The sequence below is a fragment of the Drosophila subpulchrella genome, chromosome 2R (genome assembly GCF_014743375.2).
Source record: "Drosophila subpulchrella strain 33 F10 #4 breed RU33 chromosome 2R, RU_Dsub_v1.1 Primary Assembly, whole genome shotgun sequence".
Classification (NCBI taxonomy): domain Eukaryota; kingdom Metazoa; phylum Arthropoda; class Insecta; order Diptera; family Drosophilidae; genus Drosophila; species Drosophila subpulchrella.
The window spans coordinates 21,520,934-21,536,222 of record NC_050611.1 but is presented as its reverse complement, the minus strand read 5'-3'; the positions used below and the strand labels follow the sequence as shown (position 1 = coordinate 21,536,222).

Below are 15,289 nucleotides of genomic sequence, written 5' to 3'. Positions count from 1 at the left end.
TAAAGAAATGTAATTAACAATTTATGCATTTTTTACGGTGTTTCAGTAATTATTCGTCATGATAATTTTTTATAAATGATCGATTAAAAGACGATGAATAGTATATTATAAATTCCCAACCAAGCTATAACTGATTGGAAAAAGAAACATATTAACTTTTCACAACATTTATTTGCTTTTTGGTTTAAGTTTGTGTGCACTTAGTATTGCAATTTAGGTCAACTAACAGCAAACCAGACTTCGCCCATGGGCAAAATATTTAAACTAATAACGTACGTTATTAAAATGCAATCGAATAACCACAGATGGCTGGGACTTCATGCATTCATAGATGTACTACGCACACTAGAAGAATCTAGTTAGCAGGGAAGAGAGCAGCAGCAGTGTTATGGAGGCTAGAATTCCGGAAGCCGAATTACCGTCAGCCTTCTCGTGGATCACAATTCGCTCCTCGATCTCGGGATATACGAAATGGCGCTGCTTCAGGTACTCCATGGTGGCATTCAGATCGTTTCGCTCCAGGCTCTCACTGAACGGATCCGACTCCTCGATCAGATCGTATCCATCGCCGCCTTCGAGCAGGAACTGCGGTACGATCACCTTGTAGAATTCCGTCTCATTGATGCTCTTGTAGGTGGGAACGGAGCAGTTGGAGCACAGAGCTTGAGCGAATACCACCCGCTTGCCCTGCTCGTTATTGTAGTTGTACTCGCACCGCAGTCCGGACATCTGGAGGAACCCACCATTCGAGTCCTGCAGCCGCACAGCAGCCGAATGCTCCAGGGCGGCCAGAAGCGTCTTGCCAAGGATCCTGGTTATATAAAGGTTGTTCTCGAAAGGCAGAACGGTCAGCAGAGTGGCCCCATTAATGGCTCCATCCGCCTGCTTTTCGACGGAGGCGCGGATTCCTAAATGGGTTAAAGCTTAGTCTTTTTTCTTCCAACTCATTTCCTTTCCAACCCACCTCCTCCCTGCATAAAGGCAATTGGTGCATCTGTCCAGAATTCTCCACCCTTGTTGTCCAGCACGCGGGCATATACCATGGCATCGGTCACCAAGTTTCCAAGGTTGCACTCCCTCATCCGACAGATATTGCCTCCCTCGAGGAACACCTTGGTGTAGCCCAGGATTGTGTTCTCCAGCTCCTCCAGTTTGGGACGATATTCCTCAAGCAAATCGAGGAGATCCTGCTCCTGAGTCACAGAGGCGTTCAGTAGAATGGGGGCACCATCAAACTCAATCAGATTTCCCTCAGCATCGAACTGGGAATACAGAAACCGGCATCATTCTTTTATAATTTATGGTTTATCCATAAATGTAAGGATAGTAGAGGTAAGAACCGCTGTCAAAAGTGTCCAATAATCTATATACATAAGCTAACCACTCCACCACATCAGTAATAATTATCATTTTAGAATTAAAACAAGAAAGAACGCTATAGTCGAGTGCCTCGACTATCAGATACCCGTTACTCAGCTTAAGGGACCAAAGGGAAATGGAGATAAGCAAGCAGCAAAGCAAGACTGAAATGCGCCACCTACCAGCGGTAGACAGATTTAAGCGTTATGGGCGTTAGGGTGGGCGTGGCAATTTTGGGTCAATCGATAGGTATTGACGAGACCAATACAGTTCAGTTAAAATTTTGTATCTAGCATGAAAATTGTGGGCGCCACAGGCTTGGGCGGTTTGTGGGCGTTAGAGTGGGCGTGGCATATTCGCGTAACAAAATTGCGCTACGTACAAAGCTACGGAATCTAAATCTGAAATCCCGATTCTCTATCTTTGATAGTTTCCGAGATATCCACTTTCATATTAACGATTTTTTGAAGTTTGGGGGCGGTTTGTGGGCGATAAAGTGGGCGTGGCAAAATTTTTTTTTGGCTCAATCGATAGGTATTGATGAGAACAATACATATCAGTTAAAATTGTTATTCTAGCATCAAAACTGTAGGAGCCACAGTTTTGGGCGGTTTGTGGGCGTAAAAGTGGGCGTGGCACTCTACTGAAACAAACTTGCGCTGCGTAAGAAGCTCAGGAATCTGCACGCCAAATCTCAATAGCCTAGCTCTCATAGTTTCCAAGATCTCAGCGTTCATCCGGACAGACGGACAGACGGACAGACGGACATGGCTAGATCGACTCGGCTAGTGATCCTGATCAAGAATATATATACTTTATACTTCTGACTGTTACATACTTTCCGACGAATCTAGTATACCCTTTTACTCTACGAGTAACGGGTATAAATACTATAAATATTAAAACTAATAGCTGAAATAATCTGTAACAATCACCTGAACATGGATCTTTCCCAGGTACTTTGTGTAGGCATATGCCTGCACCACCGGAACTTTTTTTCCGCTCGCCTGCACAACTGTGGTGGGATAGGGCCCTCGAACAGCCTCCGGATCGGAGTCAGTGGGATCGGCCACCGGTTGACTGGCATCCAGGAAAGTGTGAGAGTGACCACCGATGACGATGTCCACCTCCGGGCAGTTCTTGGCTATCTCCTGGTCCTTTTGGTAACCAGAGTGACCCAAGGCGATGATGATGTTGATGCCCTGAGCTTTCAGCTTCTCGGCCTCCGCACTGGGGGATATTATAATAGAATCAAAGTATAGGAGCTCCTTTCAGAAATACTCACTTGATGGATACGATTTCCTCCTCGTATTCCACTTTGTTCCGGAAGGCAAGTACTTTGGTATCGGGTGTTAGGTAACCGATCACGCCAATCTTCACCCCGTTTGTTTCCAAGATCGTGGAATTGGCTAGCTGTTTGGCAGCCGCCATTTCGGGTACATCGGTGAGGTTTAGATTACAGGCCAGAACGGGAAAATCCACCGCATTGAGGAAGGGCACAAGGCCCTCCACATTCTGATCGAACTCATGGTTGCCCAGGGACTGTAGAAAATTAAATAAAATAAATATGGTATTCCTGTTCTACAATGGGTCGATATTTCAATGTCATGTCAACTTTTGTCATTGAGTTGAATAGCTTATTCGATAAAGTTTAGTTTGTTAATATCATGTTAGCTTTAAATTGGACGTCTCGCCCATATTCTATAACAGGTTTGTTAGACCAAATTGATCATTGATTCATGTTAAAACAACTCTGTAAAAATATAACTAACAGCACATAAAGAAAGATAATTTAGCTTTATGTTAATTTACTCTAATAAAAATAACAAACTTGAACCCTAACATAATACGATATATGTATAGGCCCCTACTCCGTACTTACAATAGCGTCAGGGGATAGTTTGTTGAGGAAAGCACTGGCGATCTTGTCCTTGTAGACGGTGAACCAAGCTGTTCCGGTGTAGGTGTCACCTGCGTTGAGATAAAACACTGGAGTTCCACCCTCCTGCGCTTCCTTGCGATATTTGCGAACCCTAATTTAAATTGGGATGTTAGTTATATAAAGAATTATATTAGCTAATAGGCCCAACTCACTCGTAGGCCACCCTAGCGAATCCTCCGTAGCACTGATTCGTATTCGCATCCTCCTGGGAGCAGATGCCACTGGTCACACTCGTCTGTTCGAATCGGGCATGCATATCGTTATTATGGAGTATTATGAACTCGGTGGCCACATCCGCCCGGGGAACAATGGGGTTCGGCTGGACTGGGTGGATCAGCAGCACCAGAAGGCAACATGATCCAATAAAGAGGCTCCGGCCAGACATCATTTTGGGGCTAGAATAATAAATATTATCGCTGATAAGCTATCACAGACATGGAGATGAGAAGTGGGTGGCTAATTAATGCCAAAATCGTAATAAACAGTGATTTATTTATGGAAAGTTGTTTGTTTATTAAGTTTGTTGAGAAAATGTGCATAATAACAAATGTTTTTAGGGGTAGGCTGTTGCGATGTTTTCGTTACAAAACCGTGATATGAAACTTTATAATTATTAAAACAAATAATTTTTCTTACATGTAATAAAACAAGCGAAAAGATAGTTCGTTGTACTACTTATTCGATATAAAAACACTTTAACAGATATAAACCTGATTTTCTTCCTTTGCTTTGAAGGTCCTCCGCGACCCTTGTCATCTACTACTGAGAATCAAATATTTATCAATCACGAGCGGGTAGAAATCGCATTTCCAGTCATTTGTTAGTTTATTGTGTGCCTTAAATCTAATCGCCGCTTATCACACTGCGTGTGCGAAAACACACAAATCCCCAGCCCATTCAGATCGTCTAACTTGGTACCCCCACTTCACTCTGTTAACTGGTTTCCAATTGAACTCGGAAACGAGCTCGGAGTTTAAGTTGTTCACGGCCACTGGCCCAAAAGCTTTCTCGACTCGAAAGCCCTCAACGAGACAAAGAAAAAACTCTGCTACTTTGAGATCGATCGATCGATCGGAATCAAAAATAACGATTCACCAAGCCACCGATCGCTACTTACATGCACTCGTCGCACGGTCTGCGGGCTAACTGACCCACCAAAGTGGCCGAGAGTCCGAGAACCGTTATAAGCGAAAACATAAAACCGAATACCTAAAACAGTAAACCGAAATTTACTGACTCGCTGAGCGGACTGATTACGATAAGGCCTCGTATTGTTGCGGCTCAGAGCGGGTTAATTTAGCCGAGAACGTCACAACGCGATTTCTGATGCTCTTTAGTTTATATATTAGCCCGTTTTTTGTTAGCCATCAGAAGTAGACTTGTCGCACGATAATCGGCTGTTATAGATCAGATAATGGTAAATTGGCTGTATCTACTTGACTCATCGCCAGCAAGACAGAGGCAGGTACTTGGCAAAAAAACAGTTGTCCAAACACAACGCGACATTCCCACGCCAAAATTGGAATTGTGCTTAATAATATATACAGGAAGCTCTCGGTACAGTAAACTTATAGAACACTCCCATTTTTACTTTAATTTTGGATATTACCACCGTTTTATTCATAACTTTACCACTTTTAGAGGAACGCTTTTGAACTGCCTAATTTCCTCAGATCTACACAATCTTACAAATATAAGAAAACAGAATAAAAGGATCATCTAAAACTTAGAACCAAAACGAACTCACTTTTTCACATATACAAATTGTTAGAGGAAAGTAAATGGGTCTAATGACTTGGCCTAAATGTGAAATCTTATCTTTAAAGCAACTACAACTCATGAATATTTGTGAAAATTGTACTTTTTATTGTTTTATTACACAAAGAAAATAAAGAAGTAAAATGCGAAAAAAGGTAAAAACATGCCACCAAGCAAACTACATTTCTTTTAAAGTATAAGTTGTTTAACGTTAACTTGATCTCGATTTTTTAAAAATGGTTTCACTTTCAGGAAGTTTTAAAGCAGATTGTTCTTTACTTGGGGCGCATACTGTACAAGTTTATTGCCTCAGCTAGAATTTCTGCCTGAGCCAAGTAACTCGATCTTTGTTATTAATTTCTCGAAAATTCCAAACAAGTGTCTTCTGCGAAAATAAGGCAAGCTTCATTGATAACAATGAGGCCTGCTTGTTTCTCTGATTTATGATCACCAAAAAAGAAGGGGAAGATAATATTCGAAAGATTTATTTGCCGCGGTTCGGGTAAATCACTTACCCAGTTCCATGCGAGTGTTTCGCCAAATGAAAAGATCACAATTGTTGTGGCGATCGTTAGAATAGCACAAAACTCCCCCAATTATCTGCTGCTACTTGTCGCGTGCTTTTCAAACTGTTCAATCATATATAGCGCCGCTATATACACACAACAGCTGCGACTGCGGATGATGTATTTACTTTCTGTGGTCGAACAAATACTTCAGACGAAAGGTACAACTTTCCTGCTCGCGTCGTCGCCTAAATATATCCCAAAGATACAAGATACAACAGCAATTGAGTTGCTTCGAAAATACATAGTGGATGCTTCGCAAAGTTGAGCTGAAATGAGGGGCAAGACAACACGCAATATTACACAATGTCAAGTGTGCGATAATAAACCAGATAAAAATAATATATGATTCAATTATGATGGGCCCTTTACCATATTGCTTATCAAGTAAATAACGTACACACTATTTGTTTTTTGCATTGCTGGGAGATATATATTCAATCAGACATCAAAAGTTCGCAGACATCAGAAGCGTGATTATTTAAATACCTTCCAAAATTCATTAACAGCAATACGCTAAGATAGTGTCAAATTTGGAACCCCAAATCAATCTATTAATGCTCAATTTCCTTGACCATAAATATAAATTGATTGCTATCTATAAGTGAGTCGGTTGGGGCAAGGGATTGTCCATTTATTACGTCATTTTATTTTTAAAGACTATTGACCTCCACTTCCCTTAAACCAATCATTTCCTTCACAAGAGTATTTGTTAAAATATCAGGACTACGTAAAACTAATAAACCCACTAGCCATTCATATTCATATTTTTTCATATTTTTGTCACCTCCTAAATCCACTTTAAGTATTATCGATTACCAATTACCTTTTTTCGGTTTACTACCTGTAATAACACCGATAAGCTTTCGTTCTCCATGCCAACAGAAGTAAACTTGATTTTATTCATAGTTCAATACTTTTTAGCTATCAGAACCTTTTAAATTTCCATGACAACAATGTTACTGAACAGGGAATTACCCAAAATTTCTCGCAGTGCTTATAGGTGTGCACTTATCATTGCAATGGCAGGTCAAACTAACTCGCAGGGGAAGCGCCGATCGAAGAGATGAATGTGAAGCGTGCCAGCTGCAAATGTTCATCGGCGTTGGTCTACCAGACTTCGGAATCCGCTACACATACTTGGGGAAAGAAATCTTTTTAAAGCTATACTATATCAGCAGTCTAAGAAAGAACGCTCAGAAGGTTTGGCAACATACTTGTAACGACTATATAACAATACAGGTTATTACCCTTATGAAATCTTGTAGGAAATGTTATCTACCAAATATAAAAAATAATAACAAAAATATATTATAATATTCAGGTATATTTTACTCAGAAAATGAATATTTATTAAATACCTGTACTATCTAAACCCAAGCAGTTATTTTATAAATGCGTCAGCAGCACCCATTTTCCAAGAAAAGCAACTTAAGCAATAATATCGGTCATTGTTCGCTAAAACCAGATCCAGTGATTAACACATTTTAAGTTAAGTTGTTTTAGAAAGCAGATGTTTAAATACGATTAAGCAATAACAGTATTCTATTTGTTGTGATGGCAATCCAACTCCACTAATCAAGAAAATGATTATATTAAAATCTTGCCTTTAAATAATGTCTAGAGCAATTGTGATGCAAGTTTAATAACGTTGTGTTATACACTCAGAAAAAAAATCAAGTATTTCGTGCTTGAACCTAGTATTTTCGGTGTCAAAACTTCGCCAAGCATGGAAAATACAGAACGCGAGAACAAAATACTACTTTTGAGCACGAATTTTCAAGACCGAAAATACTAGATTTAAGAACCTTTCGGTATTCAATCAAGTATGAATAATTCTTAAATCAAGTCATATTTGGAATAAAAACAAGAACGATTTAATAATAAAGTAAGAAATTTGCAGGCATGATTTTAGGACGAATAATTCTTAAATCAATATATAAATATTATGAAACTAAAATGAGTTTTTATTTTATGCTAGTAAGAGAAATAAGTATTGGAAACTGAAACGAAATAAGCGAGATATATATAAATAATATTAATATTTTAAGTTTACTTACGACTTGCCGCTCACGGGCATTAACACTACCTAATTTATGCGCCTTATATACTGAGTACTTTCAGAATAAACAGTTGGGAATTATTAGAATTGGCAGACATAAAAACTCAAAAATGTGCTTAATATGAGAATTTTTTGAGCACGAACGTTCTTAAATGTTAAGCATTCAATTTTTCTAAAATCAAGGCTGTTTGTACTTGTTTTTAGCACGGTGTTTTTCCCTGAGTGTAGACATATTTTTATCGAGCATGACCTCATGCTAAGCCACACTTTTACCATAGGAAAATATTTTTCAACCGACTAAGCATAATATAGTAAGTAAACGCCGGAAACTAGAAATGTAGTTCTTATGTTCACAATCAAGTACTTAAAATCTAAAAAATTGGTCCGGGAGGAATAGTGTTTTTGGATAAATTTATCCCCTTTTCACCCCTTAGCCTCCCAAGTGCCCTGTAAAAATGGATAAAGCAGGTCACCTAGCTATCGCCTATGCCGCACCGCAGGGAAACCGAAGGGCGGAAAGGAAAGGACGAGCAGGGGCGCGCCTGCGATCCCGGGGGATGGGGTGCCGGACGCAGGAAGGGAGGATAGGATATTCGGAGCGCGGCTGCAGCAGCCGGAGAGAGACCAGCGCCAGCTGAGGGTTGCAATATCCTGCTGCTGCCTTTGAGCCTGCAGAGTTCAGTCGGCAGCCTGTAGCCTGTAGCCGGTATCCTGTTGCCCTCCCGCTTCAGCTGCCGCAACTCAAACAGCTGCAACAATTTTTTGTTTCCCTGCCTCAGCCCCTGTCGGATTGTTGTTTTTAATTTCCTTGGCGCGGCACATCCCCTAATGCCACTATCTCTGGTTCCTGCCTCAATTTGGGGTTGGAGTTGCCCTGCCAGTTGCCAGTTGGTCGCCGTGGTGCAGTTGGTCGCAGCTCAGTCGTGGCGATCGCCAGGTGAACGAAGGTTGTGTCGCGCAGAGTCGATTTTGGGAAGCCACAAGATTGCAGGAGAAGCAGTTCATCCTCGAACCAAGCCATGTCGGGCAAGCTGATCATGAAGCGCAAGCGGGCCAGCCAGGACGATCAGCAGCAGGCGCCGGAGCAACGTGTCCAGCCGCAGGAGCAGCTCCAGCAGCAGGATGTGGCAGCTCCGGAGAAACGTCATCGTCCGCTCACTCCACCCGCCGAGGAACCAGGACAGGATTACCCAGCAGAGCCCGATGCCCCCAACAGAATCCTCCTAGAAGCCCTGCAAAAGATCATGGAGCTGCAAGCCGAGCTGGATGCTTTTGAACAGGATCTGGATGAGCGGGATGGCTATGCGGCCGCAGGAGCTGAACAGGAGGAGGAGGAGGTCGAGGAGAGCGCCGAGGATGCCGAAGTGGCTGCCCAGTTTGCACCACCCACCCCAGCCCAAAGGAGTCAGGCGGAGGCAATGGGCTTTGCCATGTGTGCCAGGGAAACGCTGCTCTTCCTCCAGAGCGAGGGAATACCCACGGAGTCGCCACTTTACCAGACTCTCCTCGGAAAACTGGTGGGCCAAAGCGAGGGACTGCTGCACGCCTGAGAGCAAATTGGAGGGCAGGAGCTGCTCCGCATTCTAGTCACTTTGCTGCGATCTCATTGCAAGTAAAACGAGAGAGAGAGAGAATCCTGGGGTGGAAATTGGGCATCCCGGGAGTCTGCGTAACCCTAAGCTGTTTACTCTAGTCAACTATTGTGAAGCAATATAAAAATCATAAGATACAACGAAATATAGAAATAAACTAATAACTAAATTGTACAAAAACATGTTTTTATTTCTGGTTGGTTTCCCACAAATCTCGTTTTACAGCTTCCAATAAAAAACACACACTTCTCTTTCGATTTTCGATACATTTTAAATATATTTATTTATTCATTTGTTTATTACTTGTGTTATTTGATTTTACATATAATAATTAATGAGAATAACTCAATCGCAATATATTATTTCTTTTAATTCATTTTGTAGGTATATCATATAAGTGTATATATTCTTATTGTTGTTAGGGCGGGGGTGTTTTGTTGCTCGGTTATTTCATTAACTTGTTATCATAAATTACCTGGGGCTTCGAACCGCCCTAAAGTAGCATTTGTTATAATTTCATATTAGTTATCTGTATAATTTGTAACAACAATAATTATTTGTAATAAATGGTTGTAATTCCTTTGTATTATCTGTATTACTGATATTCCTTTAAAACTAGATTTTAATTGTTTTCAACAATTTAACGTTTCACATGGTTGTAAGTAAATGGTTTTTGGACAAGATATCGTTTAATCCTATTCGAGTAGATGTTTATTCCATTGCGTTAGTAGAATCAAATTGATTCGCTCGAAAAATCAAATGGGGTTACGCATAAAAAATGATAATATCTAAAAATTGGCATTTCAATTGGTAATTTCAGACCTGGAAGGGATCCCATCGGGCCGATCCACTTCCTTCATACATTTGGCACACTTTCTTGGTTCTACTTAAGCTCTACAGAGAATTCTCTTTAATTTAGAAACTAATTAAGGTAAACAGAAGACGAAATATTGAGCTTGGCAACTGATCGAATTGTCGATTACAGAGTTGTATTTAGTTTACTTTTGTTAGTTAGTTTGATTTAGTATATAATTAATGGAGACAGCTGGACTAAGCAGACGACTCATTGTTGAACAATTGTGGAATCGAAAAGTGAGTAAGGTAAACGAATCCCTCGTTGAATGCTTCGTCCGGCGTCATGGGTTAAATGTAGTACATTGAATTACATCGTTATTACGTTAATTCTATTTTGTGTTACGTTTGTCGCTTTATTATAACTTTGTATTTGATTTGTGTATAAGTAAATCGAGTATTGTTATTCTTACGTTTGCATTTAAGTATTCTCTTTACTCTGTTATTGTTTTCGTATCTGGTGTTTTAATAAAGTAATCATTTGCAGCACTATCCACTTATGGACATTGATTCACAATAAACTTGTATATATTTTTGTATCTTGTTAGTTATTTGTAGATCTTTAGTATTCGATATATTTTATTCTGAATGCTCGAGTATTAGATAATTTTCGTTAAGGTTAATCTGTTACTTTCGTGTCAACATGGGATTAGTCGATTTCTGTTAATTATGTAAATATTAGAATTTGTAAGTGTATATATATATTTTCTTTATCTGTATCGTTAGATTTGTTAAATATATGCGTATATAAATAAAATTATGGTTTAAATGTGCCCTCTGTATTAATTATTATATATTCTATTAAGTTAATAATCTCATAGATTTTGTCTCGATCGACCGGAACTCGGTCCCTGCTGTCCCTATACATACCTTTGTCTTGCTGTATCAATTGGATTCGCTCTGTAACCATATGCCAGACTATCCCAGCTCAACTTTGAGCTGAGCCGCAAGCTTAACTACTGATTCCTTTCTCTACCGATTACAGCTCCCACTAATCGTTCAGGCTCTTGAATATCTTAAAGATGGTTTGTAAATAGAGATAAAAAACCGGACACAGTTTCGTGTGATCTGTGTTCTATAGCCAACGCGAAAGTAAGGTTTCGATTTGTTGATCCAGACTCGTCTTCACTTAACGTCGATCCTTGCACGCAAAAATAGATGTATAAATATATTTGTTATGTATATGTTTTGTATGTGGTATATATCGTAAAGTTCATTTTGTCCATTTTGTAAATACTCCTCCCACGCCTTCCTCTAACCTTATGAACTCAAGTGTACAAAGTTTCTGTGATGTTGATGTGGTTGATCTGGTTGTAGTTGTTGTATCTGTTGGGTTCAGAAAAACTGCACGGGCAAGAACGGAAATGTGCCAATATGTAGCGAAGGATTAGCAGGTCTGTAAGAGAATGTTAATTTGGATTTAGAGAGATGTTCTTGTCGTTGGTTTGCGGTGTGATCGAGAGGGTTCTAGGGGTTTCTGGATCAGTGCAAACCAATACGGGGGAACCTTGGATCAAAAGCGAAGAGGTATAGGTTAAAAGCAAGCTAGCGGTTCCCAAGTATTCATTTGCACTGCCCAAAGACAACGATTTGGTGTGGGTTGTGTGCAAGGACGAAGGAGTTCTCTTTTACGTTCGTTAATATCGCATTTCAATACCTTACTAATAGCATATTGGGCACTGAAGCGGTTGTTGTGGTGGTGTTGTTGTTGTTGTGGTTTTTACTGCCTAATGTGTGATTGTTGATGTTGTTGCTGTTGGCACTCTTTTGGCCATCCATTGGGCCAAGTCGATAGGAGGATAGAAATGCAACGTCGTTGGAGTTTTTGTCACCCATGGGGTGAAAGTTGCTATTGCAATTATTGTTGTTGCTCGAGTTATTGTTACTGATGTTGCGGTTGTTACTGCTGCTGCTGTTGTGGGCTGATAGCTGCGGTGGGAGATTTGGTTGCGATTGCTGAAGTTGTTGCTGATTTAGCTGGAAGATACACAGTTGGGATTATGATAATGGACAGCTGTTTATCAGCCATTTAGACTCACCTTGGAACTGCCGTTGGAATTGTAGTAGTAGTTGGGATTTATGCTCTTGCCAGTGTGGCACTCACTTGCTCCGTGATTGGGCAAAAAGTTGTTGTTGCTATTGGGTTGGGATTTCATGGTCAGATTTTGGGTGGTTGCCGCTGGATTGGTGGCTCGACCTCCGCTGGCACTGCTGGGGTCCAGCAAGTTTCACCTGTTAACATGGCTGCGATTGTGGTTGGAACTGAGGCCAGAGCCGCCGATGGCATTTGATTGGGAACCGCCGACGGTGCCCAGACCTCCGCCTCCGCCGCCGCCAGCTGTAAGTATATCCAATCTTATCATACTGCCTATAATCATTAAAAGTTCTCACTCACCTGAATAGCCGGGCGAATGCTGGTAGTACTCTCGTCTTCCATAATCTGGCTCGTAGTCTGAGCTTTCGTAGTGTCCACCGCGCCCTCCGCCACCGCTGATGCCTCCCACCCCGCCCAAGATGTTAGCCGGCGGTCCATGGGGTCCATGACCATGACTACCATAGGAGTAGCTATCGTACGATTGGTGCGGATCGTAGCCAATGCCGTCGTCATAGCCGCGACTGCAAAACAAATTCGTATTATAGTTGAAGCCTTCGAAATCTTATAGTGAACCATACCCATACGTTTCATCCATGGCAGTCCTGGCTTTTTCCAATATGGACATCACTTTCTGCTTGGGAGCGAGCACATTTTTGCTGAAGGAGGTCTGCTGCGAGCTCCTGTAATAGTTCCAGAAGAGGTATAAATTAATGTAATTAAGGAGGAGCAGAAGGCCTCACCTATAATTATGATGCGGTGTGTTCTTGGCCCCTCCAATGGCATTAATAGAACCGCCACCCATGGCATTGTTACCTCCTTGCATGTGGGGCGTCTTTTTATAACCACTCTTCGCATTGTCATTGTCGTTTAGGCTAGTGCTGTCCATCAACTCTCGCAGTTGCTCCTGTCGGATGATGTCGTTGCTATCTGGTATGAGATACTTCCTCAGCTCGGCCATGGCGTAGGCAATTCGGGCATAGGCTTCGGCTGGCGGCGCTATTGTGGATATCTCCACGTGCAGGTCGCTGTTGAGGTGAGCGTACTTGGGATCCTTGGAGCTGCGTAGTTCCTCCTCCTTGACGCGATCGCGCATGGAGTTGCGCCCCAGGACGGTCATCTTGCAAAGGGTCTCTTCTTGTAGACGGCGAAGTGAGTTGCCCTTGGGTCCCAGCAGTTTGCCAACGAAGTTGAACTGGAAAATATGAGTTAATATTTATTTAAAAAAGGCTGATTCGAAATATAAACTTAGGGTTAAAGAATAAACACCTTAGGATGCTCTCTAATGGGCACTAGAACTCGTTGTGAGATGCGCAGGGGCTTCTCTCTGTAGATATCCGCGTATTTCTGCTCTCGGGAAGGGATCCTTCCTGTGGTCTGAACTTTTTCAATCTCTAAATTGGCAGAAATATATACTTTTAAGACACTGGATATCATGAATATTAAGGACCCTATTTACCGCCCTCCAGCAGCTTCTCGGCAATGGGGAACTTCCTGTCCATGCGATTTCGCTCGGCCATACAATCGCGTATGTACTCATTGGCCTTCTCGTTTATCTGGACACTGCCGCTGGGATCTCCGCCATGATGGCCGTGGTCGTGGGCGGAACTGTCGCCGTTGTGTGCGCCGCCTGGTGCTCCAATAGAACCACCAGATTTGCGAGGCTTGCCGCCGAAGTCGTTGTCATCGTCATTGAAGGCGGAAAAGTCACCGTTGCCGTCGTACTTCTCGGTCATGATTTCCTTGCCCGTGTCCCCGGAGCTGCGGTCTGAAAAAAAGGAAGAGTACGTTAATTAATATTCCAAATACAATTATTGTGTTACAATTGGATAAGAATTAAAATGAATTATAGGTTTTTAAGGCGATTAAAGTTTTACGACTTTAATGAATATTTTATTTTTCCTGTGTTTATTTTTTACAGCTATGTTAAATAGTTGAAAAATAATACCATTCGAGCTTGAACCATTTGTATGATCCTTCAAGTTAAGTAATACTTTCGACTTGAAAACGTAATGCTTGGGATTATTTGCAGTCATGATAGTCAAACTTCATAGAATGTCGCTTATACTATTGGAGCAATTGAAAAACGACGTTCATAGCTCTTCAAACAGTTATTGTTAGCTACGGTGAGTCAATTTCGATTATTTTTGTTCTGGCATGCTGGAAATTGGCAGGATGTGTTTTATGCAAGGGTATTTTAGATTCAAAATTGTATGTTAACTATTTATCGAAATCAATTAGGCGGCCAGCCACCAACAACGCTTTCACTAACACACTCTCGCGCCACACACACACCCACACACACGCAGTCACATTCATTGGGCAAAAACAACCACCGTGCAAAATTGAGCGAAAATCAAATTGTTGCCGTAGTTCACACACAAAAGCTTCGAGTAAACAGAACCGGTAATAACGGTGTTGTCCTTTTGGATTCTGGAATAACCAAAATAGCCCCTGGATTGTCAAATTTCCACTGTTGTGCCTCCTGGGTGTCCAACTGGTGCCCCCGCCCGCGTCCCTCGACCCAAGCTGCACTTTCACTTTTCAGTGGACGCAGTTTTTCACCTATTTTTTTTCTGTATTTGCAAATTGCATCGAGCGTTTTCTGTTGCTTCTAATGCTCGGTTGCAAGTGGATTTACCCTGGGCTTTCCACTACACAAACACTCTTAAAGTGTGCAGAAAATAGGCCTTGTTAATTACCTAGTAACTGGCCCTTTCGATTATTGCTTTTAATTTAAAAGTTTGCGAAAAAACTGCAATTGAATTCGCGAAAAAAACAATACTGCGAGTGTGACCATTTGTCCAAAGCTCAGAATACCGCGTTGCGCGAATATACCAACTAGTTTGGCGGGCAATACAGTGAGCACTGGAAAATGGATTTCAAAACAACACAAATTTTAAAATATTTTCTGAATGGAAACATAGTTTTTAATAAAAACACAGGTATGGTCTATAAGTTTAAAAATATGTGTGGGAATTGAAACACAGTGTGTCAAACAATTCAATAATTCATTATTGTTCTGTTTTAACTATTCTTGTATAATAAAATATACAACAATTTAAG

At 41.2% G+C, this 15,289-nt stretch overlaps 3 protein-coding genes across 5 annotated transcripts; 1 reads left to right on the top strand and 2 right to left on the bottom strand.

Annotated features, from left to right (window-relative positions):
- Window positions 1-149: 149 nt before the first annotated feature.
- LOC119551568 (protein 5NUC-like) lies at window positions 150-4,558 on the bottom strand. 3 transcript variants are annotated; one of them, XM_037860965.1, is made up of 7 exons: window positions 4,419-4,558; window positions 3,454-3,696; window positions 3,242-3,392; window positions 2,645-2,901; window positions 2,295-2,589; window positions 965-1,262; window positions 150-908 (listed from the first exon to the last, which is right to left on the bottom strand). In XM_037860965.1, exons 1-7 carry the CDS (start codon window positions 4,496-4,498, stop codon window positions 346-348), a joined length of 1,887 nt encoding a protein of 628 aa, XP_037716893.1. In that variant the 5' UTR covers window positions 4,499-4,558; the 3' UTR covers window positions 150-345. The 3 variants fall into 3 exon arrangements, with proteins under 3 accessions (XP_037716893.1, XP_037716895.1, XP_037716894.1); XM_037860967.1 differs by lacking the exon at window positions 4,419-4,558 and adding an exon at window positions 4,012-4,177; XM_037860966.1 differs by lacking the exon at window positions 4,419-4,558 and adding an exon at window positions 3,938-3,955.
- A 4,097-nt stretch (window positions 4,559-8,655) lies between these two features.
- LOC119551716 lies at window positions 8,656-9,237 on the top strand. Its single transcript, XM_037861189.1, has one exon. It carries the CDS (start codon window positions 8,707-8,709, stop codon window positions 9,235-9,237), a length of 531 nt encoding a protein of 176 aa, XP_037717117.1. The 5' UTR covers window positions 8,656-8,706.
- A 2,061-nt stretch (window positions 9,238-11,298) lies between these two features.
- LOC119550671 (uncharacterized protein DDB_G0283357) lies at window positions 11,299-15,057 on the bottom strand. The gene is given in 9 exon segments (XM_037859524.1): window positions 11,299-11,527; window positions 11,789-12,108; window positions 12,171-12,469; window positions 12,527-12,747; window positions 12,805-12,906; window positions 12,967-13,418; window positions 13,493-13,617; window positions 13,683-13,991; window positions 14,926-15,057. Coding segments are annotated over 8 exon segments (1,857 nt in total). The 5' UTR covers window positions 13,960-13,991; window positions 14,926-15,057; the 3' UTR covers window positions 11,299-11,466.
- Window positions 15,058-15,289: the final 232 nt, after the last annotated feature.

Coding starts and splice junctions, on each gene's coding strand:
- LOC119551568 (XM_037860965.1), bottom strand. CDS start 4,498: ATGTTTTCGCTTATAACGGTTCTCGGACTCTCGGCCACTTTGGTGGGT. Junction 2,902..3,241: donor AACTATCCCCTGACGCTATT/GTAAGTACGGAG, acceptor AATTTTCTACAG/TCCCTGGGCAACCATGAGTT. Junction 1,263..2,294: donor TGGGAAAGATCCATGTTCAG/GTGATTGTTACA, acceptor CTGTATTCCCAG/TTCGATGCTGAGGGAAATCT.
- LOC119551716 (XM_037861189.1), top strand. CDS start 8,707: ATGTCGGGCAAGCTGATCATGAAGCGCAAGCGGGCCAGCCAGGACGAT.